We start from the raw sequence: 14,040 nt of genomic DNA on the forward strand, positions 1-14,040 counted from the left end.
GCGCAACTATTCCATTACAGATCATGAATGCCTGGCTCTCGTCTGGGCGGTTTCCAAATTCCGCCCGTACTTGTATGGCACGCACTTCTCGGTAATCACTTACCACCACGCGCTCTGCTGGCTTTCCTCACTCAAGGATCCTACCGACCGCGGCTTGGTCGCTGGGCTCTGCGGCTACAAGAATATTCCTATGCAGTAGTGTACAAGTCGGGCCGTCTACATCAAGAGGCAGACTGTTTGTCACGCTATCCAGTGGACGAACCATCCGCCGACACCGATGCCGACGCTTGCGTTTTCTCCGTTTCTCAGCTGCTACACGAGCAACGCCGTGATGTAAAGCCCCTATATATAAAAAGTAGCGCCATCCACTTCCCTCCTCCTCCGTTCCACTATCGCGCTCGGCGCGACCAGCGCGATCGAGGCGCGATATCGAGAGTGGCGCCGCCTGCGTCGGGCCTGCCGTGGCAGACGACAGCTAACGCGCTACCAGAGGAAATCCGAGGAAAACTTCGATCGCGCCCTGCGGAGACGTTTTTGAGGCGCGATTTTGCTTCGTCAGTCAGTAACTGGTCTTAATAATGCCGTTTTGGAAGTAGCAACGCGACGATGCGAGACGGCGCAAATATCAAGTGTGCAGCAAGCGTCTGCGCACGCCGGATGGTAAAAAAAAAAAAAAAAAAAAAAAACACCGCATATCCACGGGGTGAATGATGATGAGTGGGCGAAGCTCCGGAGGGAATCATCGGTAAACCGTGAATCTTCCGTGTAATTCGCCCAGTCTCGCAGCACTAAATCGAATGATTGACTTCCACCAATGACACGCGCCATATGTTACGTCATTCCTATTTTATAACAGCGCCCTTCATTATAATTGCACCATCTCCCGCTTAAGGGGACGCTAGCACAAACGCGTTAGAAACGTGCAGTACTCTAAGGGGAAGAGGCCACAGCGTCTTACGCAGCCGTTTACACAGGCTATGCTGGCTGACCGGCTGTAGGGGCACCCTGCCCGAGACGAGGACGAGTGCCCTCTCCCTTCTCCCACTATTTCCCTCTTTCTCCCCTCCATACCCCTCCCCACAGATGCTGAGCCGTGCTCCCTATAAGGGCTGCAGAAATACGCATCTTTTCCCAACCTAAACCTCTACTATGCCGGAACGTGCACCGCGTTTGCCGACGCCATCAGCGTTTATGAATACGGGGGTAAGGCGGAGAGGCCACAGCGTCTTACACCAGCTTCTTGCACGGGCCGTAACGCGCTAGCACAAACGCGTTAGAAACGCGCGGTCTTTCGTTAATGTTGGGTATTTATTGCCATCGTGGTGCGTCTGTCCATGTGCGCTTCGTGGCGTAGTGGTTAGCGCCACGCGTTCAGAAGCGAGGGGTCCCTGGTTCGAGTCCGCTACGGCCAGAACTCTCGGAATTTTTTTTCTCATAAAAGTAGACGTGGCTACCTACTACGACGACTACTACTACTACTACAGAGGAGGGACAGACCCACACCCTAAGGAGCTTCGCCCCTAAAAAGCCCTTTGCCCTCGCCTTGTCGGTTGCGGCAACTTAAGGCGCAGCAGCATGCCATCACAACGAAGTTCTTGTCCCTAACACGTTTGATCTGTTTGTGCGTACAGCACTTTCGTCGCACAGGCCCGAGAATGGCAGTCGGAGCGCGCTGGAAAGAAAAAAAATATACAAAAGCGCGACGCGAACTTCCACGTGACACGGATTGGCCAATGGGGGAGCGGAGGAGGCTGGGGCGACAGGAGGCGGCTAAGAGAGGGCGAGGAGGAAGCGCCGGGGTGAGCACGGTGGCGGCAAGATCTAAGAATGGCGCTACTTTTATAAATATAGGGGCTTTACCGTGATGCCACCTTGCGCGCCATCATTGATCGCTTGGAATCTTCGCCTTCTGATTCGTCCCTTCACTTGTTTGTTCTCCAGGATGGTCCTGCCCTACTCCTCGTTATTGCTAAGCACCTCCGGTCAGCTGTTCGCCAAGAACTTCACGACTTACCAACGGCAGGGCCGGCATTTTGTAGCGATGTCTTATGACTTATTCTATACTAGTCTTATCATACACCGCTCACGGCCGGCTGATCCCGTTGATAACGCGAGCGGACCGTCGCTCTGACCAGTGACCACTGACAAAGCGCGATAAGCGCAAAAGCGCTTATCGCGCTGGTTCACCTCGGGTCACCTCGACGTCTCCCGAACCTGCGACCGGCCAGGCCTTGCAGGCGTTGGCCTTGCCCGCTCCGTCCGGAAATACGGTGCGGCGTGTGAGAAATGCCAGCGCTGATAAACACCATCGGCGCTTCCTGCCGGGTGCCTTCAACCGCTCGACATTCCTTCGGAGCCGTTCTTTCGCGTTGGCTTGGACTTACCTGGCCCCTTCCCTCTATCAACGTCTGGCAACGAGTGGGTCACTGTGGCGAGAGATTACGCCACGCGCTACTCCATCACCAGAGCGCTTCCAACAAGCTGCGCCACAGATGTCGCCAATTTTCTTTTACGCGACGTGCTTCTGCAGCATGGAGCTCCACACCAACTGCTCACTGACCGTGGTCGGACATTCCTTTCTAAAGTCATGCCGACATCCTGCAGTCCTGCTCAATCAGGCACAAGCTGACTACGTCTTACCACGCAGACTAATGGTCTCACGGAGCGTCTGAATCGAACCCTGACTGACATATGCTTGCAAAGTATGTCTCATCCGACCGTATACTGATTGGGACCTTGCCCTACCCTATGTCACATTTGCATACAATTCTTCGCGTCACGACACTGTCGGTTATTCTCCGTTCTTTCTGTTGTTCGGCCGCGAAATCACTTTGCCTCTGGACACATCCCTTCCATCCGCCGCAGCAGAGAGCAGTGAATATTCACTTGACGCCGTCACCAGCGCAGCCCAAGCACGCGGAATTGGCCGCGCTCGTCTCCTGACCTCCCAAGAGAACCAACGGCGTTTGTACGATCTACAACACAGAGACGTCTACTTTTCGCCTGGATCTCTGGTACTCCTGTCGTCCTCGACTCGTCACGGTGGCCTGTCAGATAAACTCCTGTCTCGGTACACAGGTCCATATCGAGTGCTGCGTGCCGTGACTCCAGTTACGTATGAAATCGCCCCAGTCAGTACCAGTGCCCCATCTGCCACAAATTTCACTGACGTTGTGCATGCCGCACGACTAAAACCGTATTGCTTTCCTGTTGCCACCGATATTTAGACGCACCGGGACGGTGCTTCTGCCGCCGGGGATAATGATACATGCATATTGCGTGTTTCTTGTGGACTATGCGCGCGGGCTCCCCGACGAAGACGACGAACTGCTTCTTGCTCTGCTATTTCGTGGAGCGTGGAGAGTCTGCTATTTCCAGCAGACGCTCCACGCCCTTATTGTGAAAAGGTAATCATCGATATCAAATTATATAGCCTATTTGTATTTACACCATGCAATTTATCACAAACTTCGTGAAATTCGCTTTTCAGAATAATCTGCAGCCTAAAAAGAAAAATCGCCAAGGTGCGCCTCTACCGAACTGCCTTACTTCTACGTTTTCGCAACACCATCTGGTATACGCAATTAATCGACATGATGTCTCGCGCAGTTTTATATGAGTGCGGAGGATTTCCCAGGCACTAAATTGAGCTATTCTAACCACATTATCCCATGTTTTTTTTAACGGTCTCATATATTCCCGTAACTATATAACTGTTCTATGCCCCTTCCTGCTAGCGCTTACTCTAGCCACATTTCGCAAGTCTTCCCTCAACATCGGAGCTTCCAGTACAGGTACACACAGAATTGCGTACGGCACAACATGTACTGGCTGTATTTACCACAGGTTCACGTGTACGTGCAATTCGCGCACCAAGACAGCGCGTCCTATTCGTTTTGTAACAGACCATCGGAAATTAGGTGACGTATTCTGCGACGATCCACTTCAGCGGTACTATCGCCTTCGCCACGCCTTGACCATCAGGCACGCGCTGATTGAGTAAAATCGGATGACGTAGTGCTCAACGAGCCAAGACACGCTGGCGGGCGCCGCGTGTCTTTGAGCCTTTGAGCCTTTTCCCGCCTTTGAGCTAAAATTCTGTAAAAAGCTGCTTCGGTAAAGGGGGGGGGGGGATTAAATCCCTCGCGGAAATCATATCGTTCACATTGCTGTGAAGAGTAAAAGAAGCCTGTATATTTGAACATGGGGAAAAAAAGTGGTTTTATTTCCATTCAAGGCGACAGTGGAAAGAACGACAAGACCGTCGAGATATGAGGCATTTCAACTCTAACACAGCCGGTAACATTGGATGAAAGGCACTCTTCTGGGGGGAGATAGACAGATACAAGCACAACCGGAAAGAGTGAAAAAAAAAAAATCCGATGGGCACGACCATGCACGCAAACATATCTGTCCGGCCTCCTCCGAGTATGCGTGGGAGGAAAGAACGACAGCTCATTTGACGCTTTCGGAAAGGCGCATGCAGGCCGTATGCTTTTCTTTTTCTCTCCCTCTCTTTCGTGAAAACGCTGAATGGTTGTCGCTGGTTAGAGGTTCCGTGTCCATAATGTGTATATACTATACGCATATACTAGACATACACTGTCGTGCATAGTTCCGAAACAAAGTCGCACAGAGAAGGGAAGAACATGGTAGTATGTATAATGTATGTATATATGTATATATAAACGCGGTTATAAATGGAATGTTAGAGCTCGCGTCTACACTTCGCCGCCTCTTGGACCAGCCACGAGAGGAGCGAGAGCGAATGACGTCACCGAGCACGCGAGTTTCACTTTCGTTTCTTCTCCTAAACCTCGGAACGCTGCGCATGCGCGGAGGCGATGATTTGACTGCGCGCTCGTCGCGCGCTTAACGTCGCTAGCGCTAGCCCGTTATATTGTGGCAGACGTCGTGGCAGATTGAACCCCGGGTTGTATACTGTCCCATATATCCTACAGATTCTGCACTTCAGCACGCTGAAAACTCCGGCGTACCGGCTATGGGAGTCGTTGCAGGCAGTAGTAGTAGTAGAATCTATAGTGTGCCGTCTTAACGCAGGTTCTGTTTGCGTCAGTTGCTGTCAGTGATTAACGGATCCAGAAAAGCGTTAGACGTCTTCTCGCCACGAATAAGACCGAGTCGTGTTCTGTCTGGAGGTCTCTGTATCTCAAGGTCGTTAGAAGCGGCTGTGACTGTGTACATTTCGAGCAGGAAGTGCTTACTGGTAAACGATGGGTATCTCGCTGGACAAAAATGTCGTTTAATAGTCACGAGTCCGAGGCTGCTGCTTCTGCAGACACTGGTCGGTGAAATTTCGTAAGTGCGGTAGACGAAACGCCGTCTTCAGGTCCTTTGGCTTTGTAACACCAGCCTGTCCGTTCTGTAGAGCGCTTGCCGAGCGTGGCGCGTCGATGAGCACTGTCGCGTACGTTTCGCGTCGTCTTGTCCTTGTCACTTTTTGTGTTTGTGTGTGTTAAACGTTCTTGATACGTAACAACGCAAAATTCAAGGTCTAGACCTCGCGTGTCACGACGGGGATGTATCGATCAGATGAGATTACGTGCCGTGTGCTACACAATAACCAATGCTAATGCATCACTGCGTAGACGAAGTGCGCCGCGAATTTCTCGGATTAGGACCCGGGCACACATGCAGCATCATCAAGTATTAAGATCGTCCCACGAGAGCGCACGTCGGGTAAAAAAAAAAGAAAAAAAAGCTAGTGCCTTAACTGACAATGAACACTTCAGAGAAAGTCAGTTGCGTTTTTGACGCGGTCAAGAACAGGTTTCTTGCTTGCTTCGTTGTAGAATGATCATTATGAAACTTTCATACCGTGATGTTCGTTTCTATAGTTACTGCTGCAGTCTTTTATGACGTCGTGGGTTATAAGGGGATGAAACTCTGGCTCAAACTGCTCCGTCTAGAACGCATATGTGATCTGTGAAAGACAGCAATTCTCAGCGAGAAAGCACCGATCGTAACGGAACAAACATAGCACTGAGTACGTCAAAGAATAATCATAATAGCGTGCCATTTTCAGTCGTGAAAAAAAAAAGCTGCACAAACAAACTATCCAGCACGGCACTCAAGGCATCTGGCATTAGTTAACATTGCAGGTTAGACATCAAAACACAAGGGGACGCACGAATATATGCTACGGGACATGCACACAAACAATTAACGAGCACTGTACAGGTGATAACACGCCATTTCCTTCAAGCAACGTAGTTTTCGCTTCTCTCTCAACCACCGTAAACAGGACAGGTTAGCAACACTCGGCTTTCTTGAGCACGCGCGCGCATTGTGACGTAGGCTAGCAGCTTTCGGGCAAGACGCAAAAAAAAAAAAGTAAGTAGTGCAAACGTAAGTCCTTTCTTTCTGCACTGCGCCCACTGCTAGCAGAAATGTTAAGTAACAGGCAACAGCGATCAAAAGGAAGATCGCACCGAAACACTCGAAGTCGTACAGCAGCGCGGCAGTTGGGCGGGCGCCCGCTAGGTGGCGACGACGGCACTGGCGGAAAGCGGAAGCCCGCCCGCTAGCTCGATGCTCGTTCGTGAACCAGGCGCAGGGAGCGCCCTCTGGCACACAACTTGTGACCGGATTGTGGAGGAAGTAGGAGGTCTTGTAGGAGGTCCTGAGGAACTAGTAGGTCAGCCTGGGCGACCTCACCTGTGGTCAAAGAAAAGCAACAAGCAAATGTTTTAGCAAGTCTATGCATAACCATAGTATAGGTACCGCTAAAAGGCATACGTCGAGAACAGCGTCAGCTGAAAGCGAACTAGAGGCCCACAAGAAATTGAAAATTCATACTAAGGTTTCTTGCGATTATGACGGTTACGGGCTTCAGGATTTTATCCGACAGCCTTTAAAGCTTGCACTATAGTATGTATCTACACAGGGTCTACTCACTGTCTGCTAAGTTCCGCCTCGTATATCTCTACTCTGCTGCCTGTGAGAACTTTGTAAATGCGTGTACCTGCAAAACCTTCACTGACATTAAGCAATACTTGAAAGCCGGCTAGTTGGTATTCAATACCTAATAAACTTGAAGCGCGAATGCGAAAGCAGTCGCGATAGGAACGTTATTTTCAGTTGAGTCATCACGATTAATCTGTAGCAGTCACTTCATTTTGCCACAGCAATCCAGATGCTATCAATACTTCGCCAAAGTACTATTATTTGATTTGAAAACACATACACAGGAAAGGGAAGGCGAGGAGCCAAAGTATCACGCAGGAAGAAAGCGTGCAGTCGCTGACGGCTGCTCGGTTAACGTCTCCCGTCTCATAGACACTCCATCTGCTGCCAGCAAAACTTAAGCCCCGTGATTCAGCAAAGCTGCGCAGAGTTTGAACTTTGTATACGCAGTTCTGCACTTTACAAGCGGGACGTTGGGTTTATGTACTAGGGCGCGTATAGACACCGCAGCGTGACACGCGGTGCGTACCTTGCGTACGCGACGTTGTCGTCGAGCATCATCATGCTCCCGTAGAGTGAGCTGGGCGGCTGGAACTGGCTGCCTCCGTCGTACATCTCCAGAGGGTACAGGTCGGCACCCTGCACTTGCACCGAGCCGGATCCGTCCGAGGCGAGGTCGTCCGTCGACAGGCGAGAGAACTGGCCGTTCAGCTTCTTGCTCGTCGTCAGCGTGCCTTGAGAACCTGCGGGGAGTCACCGCGCCCGGTTGGGTTCAATGTTTCCACTACGATCCAGCTCCATACGCCAGCGCTTCATCTTCCTACACATTAGCTTATGGTCGTACGTGGAGAAAGGTGCCCATACAATAAGAAAAGTCACAGTTTAGCCCGAAGCATTGACTGCGATAGCAAATCATTAGACAGCGGTATACAGTATAGACCACTGTACCACTGAACCTAACCGCTTATAGTGCAGGACCGGATATAGTACGGTCTTTTCAGACTCCCGTTAATATTCCCATAGCACTCCATGTATACGCATACCGCTTACAGTGTAGCCGCGTGAGACGAAATATCGGTTATAATGCGGCTTCCGCGGGAAAATCTCGCCGACAAGGGCAGGAGTGAGCACGCTTCTCAACGAGGTGCGCCCACCGATGGGGGAGATCAACGAGGGCGATGCGGAGGAGGAGCATGAGACATGGAGCATGAGTCCAAGGGCGATAAAATCGTCGCCGCGCGCCGTATGTGCGAGTGAAAGCGCGCGGGGGACGCACGCCTTCACGGAGAGCGAACGCACAGCGGAGAACAAACGCGACTTCCATCGCGCGAAAGGCCGTGGGGGTATGGGGGGTATGGGAGGGAGGGAGGGGGGCAACGCTGAGCTGCGGCGCCAAATGCGTATCTTGCAACCGGGCGCAAGGGGAACTAGCGACGCAATCTCCCACGCGAAAGGAGCAAAGCGGGAAGGCAGCATGGGAGGGAGGGAGGGGGGGGGGGGGCTTCTACTCTGCCAACAAATGCGTTCTTGTAGTTTGCGCCTGTGCCGGCTGTCGGTGTTGTCGCGCGCACCGCATCTTGAAAGCGATCTCCGCACGGCTCTGACCTTCGTATGCGCTGTGCTTACGCCGCTCAGTTTCCGTTGAAGCGATAGACCGCACGAACCTTCGCTCGCTGCGGCGGCGGCCGCGTTACCCACGCCCGCGTTTTGACAGTGGTTGTCTGCGGTCATCGCGTCTATTCATGTTTGCTTGTGCGCGTTGACACCACGCTTGTTAACCAAATTCAGTTAGTAATCGAATGTGTCAAGTTTATCCCTACTCTTTATAAAAAAATTAAATTATGGGGTTTTACGTGCCAAAACCACGATCTGATTATGAGGCACGCCGTAGTGGGGGACTCCGGAAATTTGGACCACCTGGGGTTCTTTAACGTCTACTCTTTATAGCTCTCTACTAATTTGCTATGCAATTTAGTAAATTGCTATGCAATTTAGTACAACGGACATCGTGAGAGCCTAAAGAGCTTCGCTCCTAAAAAACAAAAAAAATATAGCCACAAGAACAAATATTATACAAATTCACGTAGTGGCCACAATTAGCGTATCAGCTGAATGATAACGGCGGCAGAGTAACTTCTAGTAATCAATTTGTAGGAAACTCGGTGGTATAAGTGAGGAGCTTTAGTCTACGGAGAATCCACGCAGGCAGCGTCGGGGCCGACACTTACCGTAGAAGACCGGTGCCACCGTGGGCGCAGCCTTGTGGAGCGTGCCATAGACGGAGGGCGTGTAGGGCGGGCCCCTGGGCTGCAGGCGCGCCTTGATCTCCTGGTCGCGGGCCTGGCGTGCCAGCTTGTTGTACAGGTAGACCTTGCGCAGGTACAGGCACAGCATCACCAGCGTGGCGCACACCAGGTTCGCCACGGCGATGGTCGCGTCCCGGTAGCGTGTGGGCAGCTGCAGCGCCACACGTCAGTGTCAGTGCTCGCAGAAATACACGGCGAGGGTATACGAGTTTTCTTTCTCTGTCCAGAACGCGTAATTGAAATCTGCGGTCTAGGTATATGAGATGAGCGTTTGTGCTCTTTATGACGTACTTTTGAAAACCAACGTGCTATTGCCAGACCCGTCCGGTACCAGAATTATACGTGAGGCGCTAGGGCCCAGGCATCATAGAGCTAAAGGTGAAAATAAAATTCTACAATCAGATCATTAAAAACACGCCGATAGATTGTGCAAACCAAACAACGATACAAATGTATCGGCACGCGCGGATACGCAAACGTACGAAATTCAACCGCAAGCGGACACGTTCAACCAGAGGATAAGAGTAGAGCGTAATTATTATTAAATAAACAGCTTTTGTAGCAATGTGACCGACCTGCGTGCCCAGCACCGTCCAGGCGAGCCAGGCGAGCGCCACAGAGACGCAGCAGGCGAGTATCCAGCGGGACTCGCCGTTGTTCTCTCGGCAGGGCCACGTGAGCACGGAGAAGAGGATGGTGACCGCGAGCAGGAGCATGACGTAGACCATGGAGACGACCAGCTCGTCCTCGAACGAGGCCGGCGGCGCGCAGCGCCACACGCGCTCGTACAGGCCGATGCGCGGGGGCATCAGCACCAGCCACGCCGCCGTGAGCACGACCTGCGAACACAGCCCCGTGCATCGAGAGCAGAACATTGAGTGCCCATTGATGGTGTGGGAGTGAGACTACGGCATGGTATCGTGGGATTAGCAGAAAGGAAAGGTAATTAAGCCATACTGGTCATTTGCGTGTGAAAATAAAAGTAAATAAAGTTGTCGACGTTCCCTAGCGATAATTTCATGCAATCGGTAGCATTTAAGTAAGACAATGATATGTATCGACAGTTCGTTTGCCGCTCCTAACCCAGAGAGGAGGCTTGGTAAGCCAGAAGAAACGCAAGAACAAAAGCCGGGTGGCCGTAAACTTCGAGTTTGCAGTGGCGTCACAAACCTTGCCAGCGTCTACTCGGGTCTGCGCTTGTGTACATTTACATGAAGGTACTTAGAAAGTATCACAAAAGCTTTTGCAGCTCCCATCTTCATGAAGAACGTAACAGTATAGCACATCGTGCAAACTTCAGCGATCGCAGTTGATGGTCCGGCATAATTCCGCACAAGCCCATCATTATTGGCTCTGGTATACTCTTTTGAAAGAGTAACCAGAGGAGTGTGAAAACAAACACAAGCGACGGTATACCTGTATGACGACTAGTCCGCAGGCGATGACGAGGAGCCCGGCGGGGCTGCTGAGCTGCGTGGTGTCGTGGTGCATGCGCTGGTGGTAGCCCATGAGGCGCCACGTGTTGAGCACCTTGACGAGCATGCCCGAGAAGATGATGGAGTAGGCGAGTCCCATCAGGAAGCGGCGCACGCCGCAGCTGGCCTCAGTGGCGCCCACCACGAAGGCGAAGTTCACCGCGTACAGGGCCAGCAGGCCGACCTGAATTGACACGCCGGTGTGCGCACGCGCTGTAGTGCAGAAGTGCGCAGAGCCACGAGAACTCAAACGGATAGCGACATTGTCGATGGCGCTTTCCCTCTTAGCGCAATGCCCGTACACTCACGAATTACGGGTCAGCTCAGCATCCGCGAATAGGGCTAGTGACAAGTTATATAGCAGCTATAGTTGCGATTCACAATTCAACGTGATTTCGGACCGAGACGTCACTTACAGCGCATAGTTTCGGTTTATGAAAATGTTAAACCTGGCGCAATATTCACAGATACCATCTACCATGGAGCGCTCCCCACGGAAACCTTGATCGAGGAGCCGATGATCTTCTGATCATCGGCTCCTCGATGTGAATAACGAAATTGGCAACGTTTTATTTAAAATAGAGTTCAGTTTGTAGCATATTTCGATTTCCTAATGCATACAGTCTGGCGTACAGGTGGCGTAGCCAGGGGGTGACACACCGGGCTCGTTTTGCGGCACTGCACTGTGCAATACCATCGCAGCCGCCGTCTTCGTGCTCGTACCGTCGACCCAGCGTGTACCATGAACATGCGCAACCAGCTCCAGGGGAGTATAAAGCGAAGCTATACTAAACAGAAATTGTCTTAAACGAATCTGCGCAACTGCAGATATGTGAATGTACTTTGGAAGTCTTTCCCCGTACATTACGTGACCAGGAGAAGCCGGCGCTACACGTACTTTCAAAATCGTTCTGTGCACTTCGGCAATTCTACATTAGTTTCCCATTCATAATTCCTAATGGCTGGTATAATATTTCATCAGTGAATTATTCTTCGCTGGCGCGCGCACTTTTTAAAAACATTAGTTGGTCATGTCCACACGATGTGTGTTTACAAGTTATCGAGTTATATACCACATATGTGCCACATATATGTGGCATAGACAGAGGGAACTGGCATGATAGCGGCTGAGAATCGGGTTAATTTCGACTATCTGGGGTTCTTTAACGCGCAGTGATATCTAAGTACATGAGCGTTTTCGCATTCCGCCCCTATCGGAAAGGGCTACCGGGGCTGGAGTCAAGCCCGCAACCTAGTGCTCAACAGCAGAACGCCAGAGTCACTAATCCAACGCGTGAGGTGTGGGGCGGGGGGGGGGGGGGGGGGGAAGGATCCGCTTGCCTAAACGTCGAAGGCAAGTATACGCGTCTCCGTCGCCGAACTACATGCTCACCAAGATCATATAGCCGAGGACGGTGGTGCCCACGGTGACGGGGAACGCCATGAGGAAGTAGAGGGCGCAGATGATGACCAGCACCATGCCGAGTAGAGACAGGGCCGTGACCACGATGCCCCACACGGTGCGGAAGTTGGCCGCCAGGGACTCGCGGTGCTGGCGCAGGTACTCGTTGTCCGCAGCCCCCGCTGCCCCCGCCGCGCTGGACGCCGGGCAGCGCTCGTCACAGTCGCGCACGCAAGTCGACATGGGAGCCACGCCGCTGAAGAAGTCCACCTGGCCGTCGTCCACGAAAAGCACAGTTCTTGAAGAAAGAGCCCACCTGCCGGGAGCAAAGGAGATGGACTTGCGCTGTAGTGTAGCGACACATAGATGAACTCGAAACTGCAACAGCGCGGAGGCGCAGGAATTACGGGGCGGTTATTCTTGGTCGTTCACTTTCGGACATATGCCGTGACTTTCGCGATATTTCGCGTGAGCAGCACCGGGGGCATCGGCGCCTACGGGCGACATCGTTCCTGGCATTGTGCTAAGACAGCGTGTGTGACACTGTGCAAGGATCAATCTGTAACAGACAGTAGCCGAAGCCAAAATACGAATAATCATTCCACTTATCAGATTTTCGCTCCTATATTTTTACCACCCATAGCCGGTATTCTTCCGAGAGCCCATAAATCAAGGTTTTCCTTTTATCTATTACAGTATACGGTTTATTTTAGAATTCCTTGAGAATAATCGGACACTAATCTAATCAAAGCTAAACTAGCCTGAACTTAACGATAGCCGACTGGGCTGTAAGCAAAGTTTAATACAGACCCCTAACAGTACCAATTGCGACAAATACTCGATGGACTCGTCAACAAGCAAAACGTACGTTTTGGTAGGTGTAGTTGCGGACGCTGCTGCCGTTCATCTTGAGAACTCGGTAGCCGAACGTGGTGATCGTGGACGGCTGGCACTCGGAGCAGCTCTCGAGGTCCGTGCCGAGCAGCATCACGCTGACCTCGCGCCGCAGCGCGCTCTTCTTGCACCCTTCGAGGCTGTCGAGTCCGCCGGCCAGCGCCGACGGGCAGTTCTTGGCCACGTGGTTTCGCAGCGCCGCCGCGATGCGCATCACGGTGTCGACCGTGTGGAACACGTAGCGGTCCTGGCGCACCTCCAGCTTCTCTCGGCCCGTGCAGATGCGCCCGAACTGCTCGTGGACCCGGCGCGCGTTGGGCAGGCGACAGCCGAACTCGAGCTGCCAGAACTCCTCGAACCAGGCGTCCGGTATGGGCTCGTGCCTGCCCAGCGTGAGCGAGGACACGAAGCGGGTGTAGTCCGGAAGCGGCTCGTTGTCCAGTTTGAGAGAGAAGACGTCCACGTCGGCGCCGTGGAGCGTCTCGAGCAGCTGCTCGTTGTCGCTGAAACCCTCGGTGCCGACCCAGACGAAGCGCTCGAGCAGCGAAGCCCTCCGCGCGGCGGACACTATCCGGTTGCTGACCAGCTTGTCATCGGCGAGCACGACGACGACTCGGACGTCCGAGTCCGTGAGCTTCAGCACGGTGGCGAGGACGTCCTCTTCGGTGGCGTCGGGGTCGACCCGCTGCGAGTCGGCGACGCACAGACCCAGCCTGGCGAGAGACTTGGTCACGTGGTAGTAGGCGTCCTGGCCGAACTCGTCGCCGGCGTACAGGAAGTACGCGTAGCTCCAGTCGTAGTGACGCAGCAGGCCCAAAGCAGCCTCCACTTGCCAAACGATGGGCGGGAGAGTCTGGATGCCTGCGAGGCGGCTTTCCTGGGTGAATCGCGATGTCCTGCTGGTCAGGACCAGCGGGACTCCGGCGTCCTTCAGCACGGGCGCCACTTCCTCGGCAACCTACGGTGACAAAGCGTGAAAAGAAAGTAGCGACTTGGTAAGTGAGTGAGTGAGTGAAACAACTTTATTCGGTCCACA

General features: G+C 52.6%; 1 protein-coding gene across 1 annotated transcript in view; it reads right to left on the reverse strand.

The window, feature by feature from the left end:
- Nucleotides 1-4,204: 4,204 nt before the first annotated feature.
- LOC119444608 (uncharacterized) overlaps nt 4,205-14,040 on the reverse strand; it is a gene marked incomplete at its 5' end in the record, with an annotated part of 28,691 nt that continues 18,855 nt past the window's right edge. The window contains 8 exon segments of the mRNA XM_037708979.2: nt 4,205-6,678; nt 7,457-7,670; nt 9,156-9,384; nt 9,809-10,072; nt 10,650-10,892; nt 12,102-12,404; nt 12,406-12,426; nt 12,979-13,962. Coding sequence (XP_037564907.1) covers nt 6,675-6,678; nt 7,457-7,670; nt 9,156-9,384; nt 9,809-10,072; nt 10,650-10,892; nt 12,102-12,404; nt 12,406-12,426; nt 12,979-13,962 — 2,262 coding nt within the window.

This window comes from Dermacentor silvarum, chromosome 3 (assembly GCF_013339745.2).
Source record: "Dermacentor silvarum isolate Dsil-2018 chromosome 3, BIME_Dsil_1.4, whole genome shotgun sequence".
NCBI lineage: Eukaryota > Metazoa > Arthropoda > Arachnida > Ixodida > Ixodidae > Dermacentor > Dermacentor silvarum.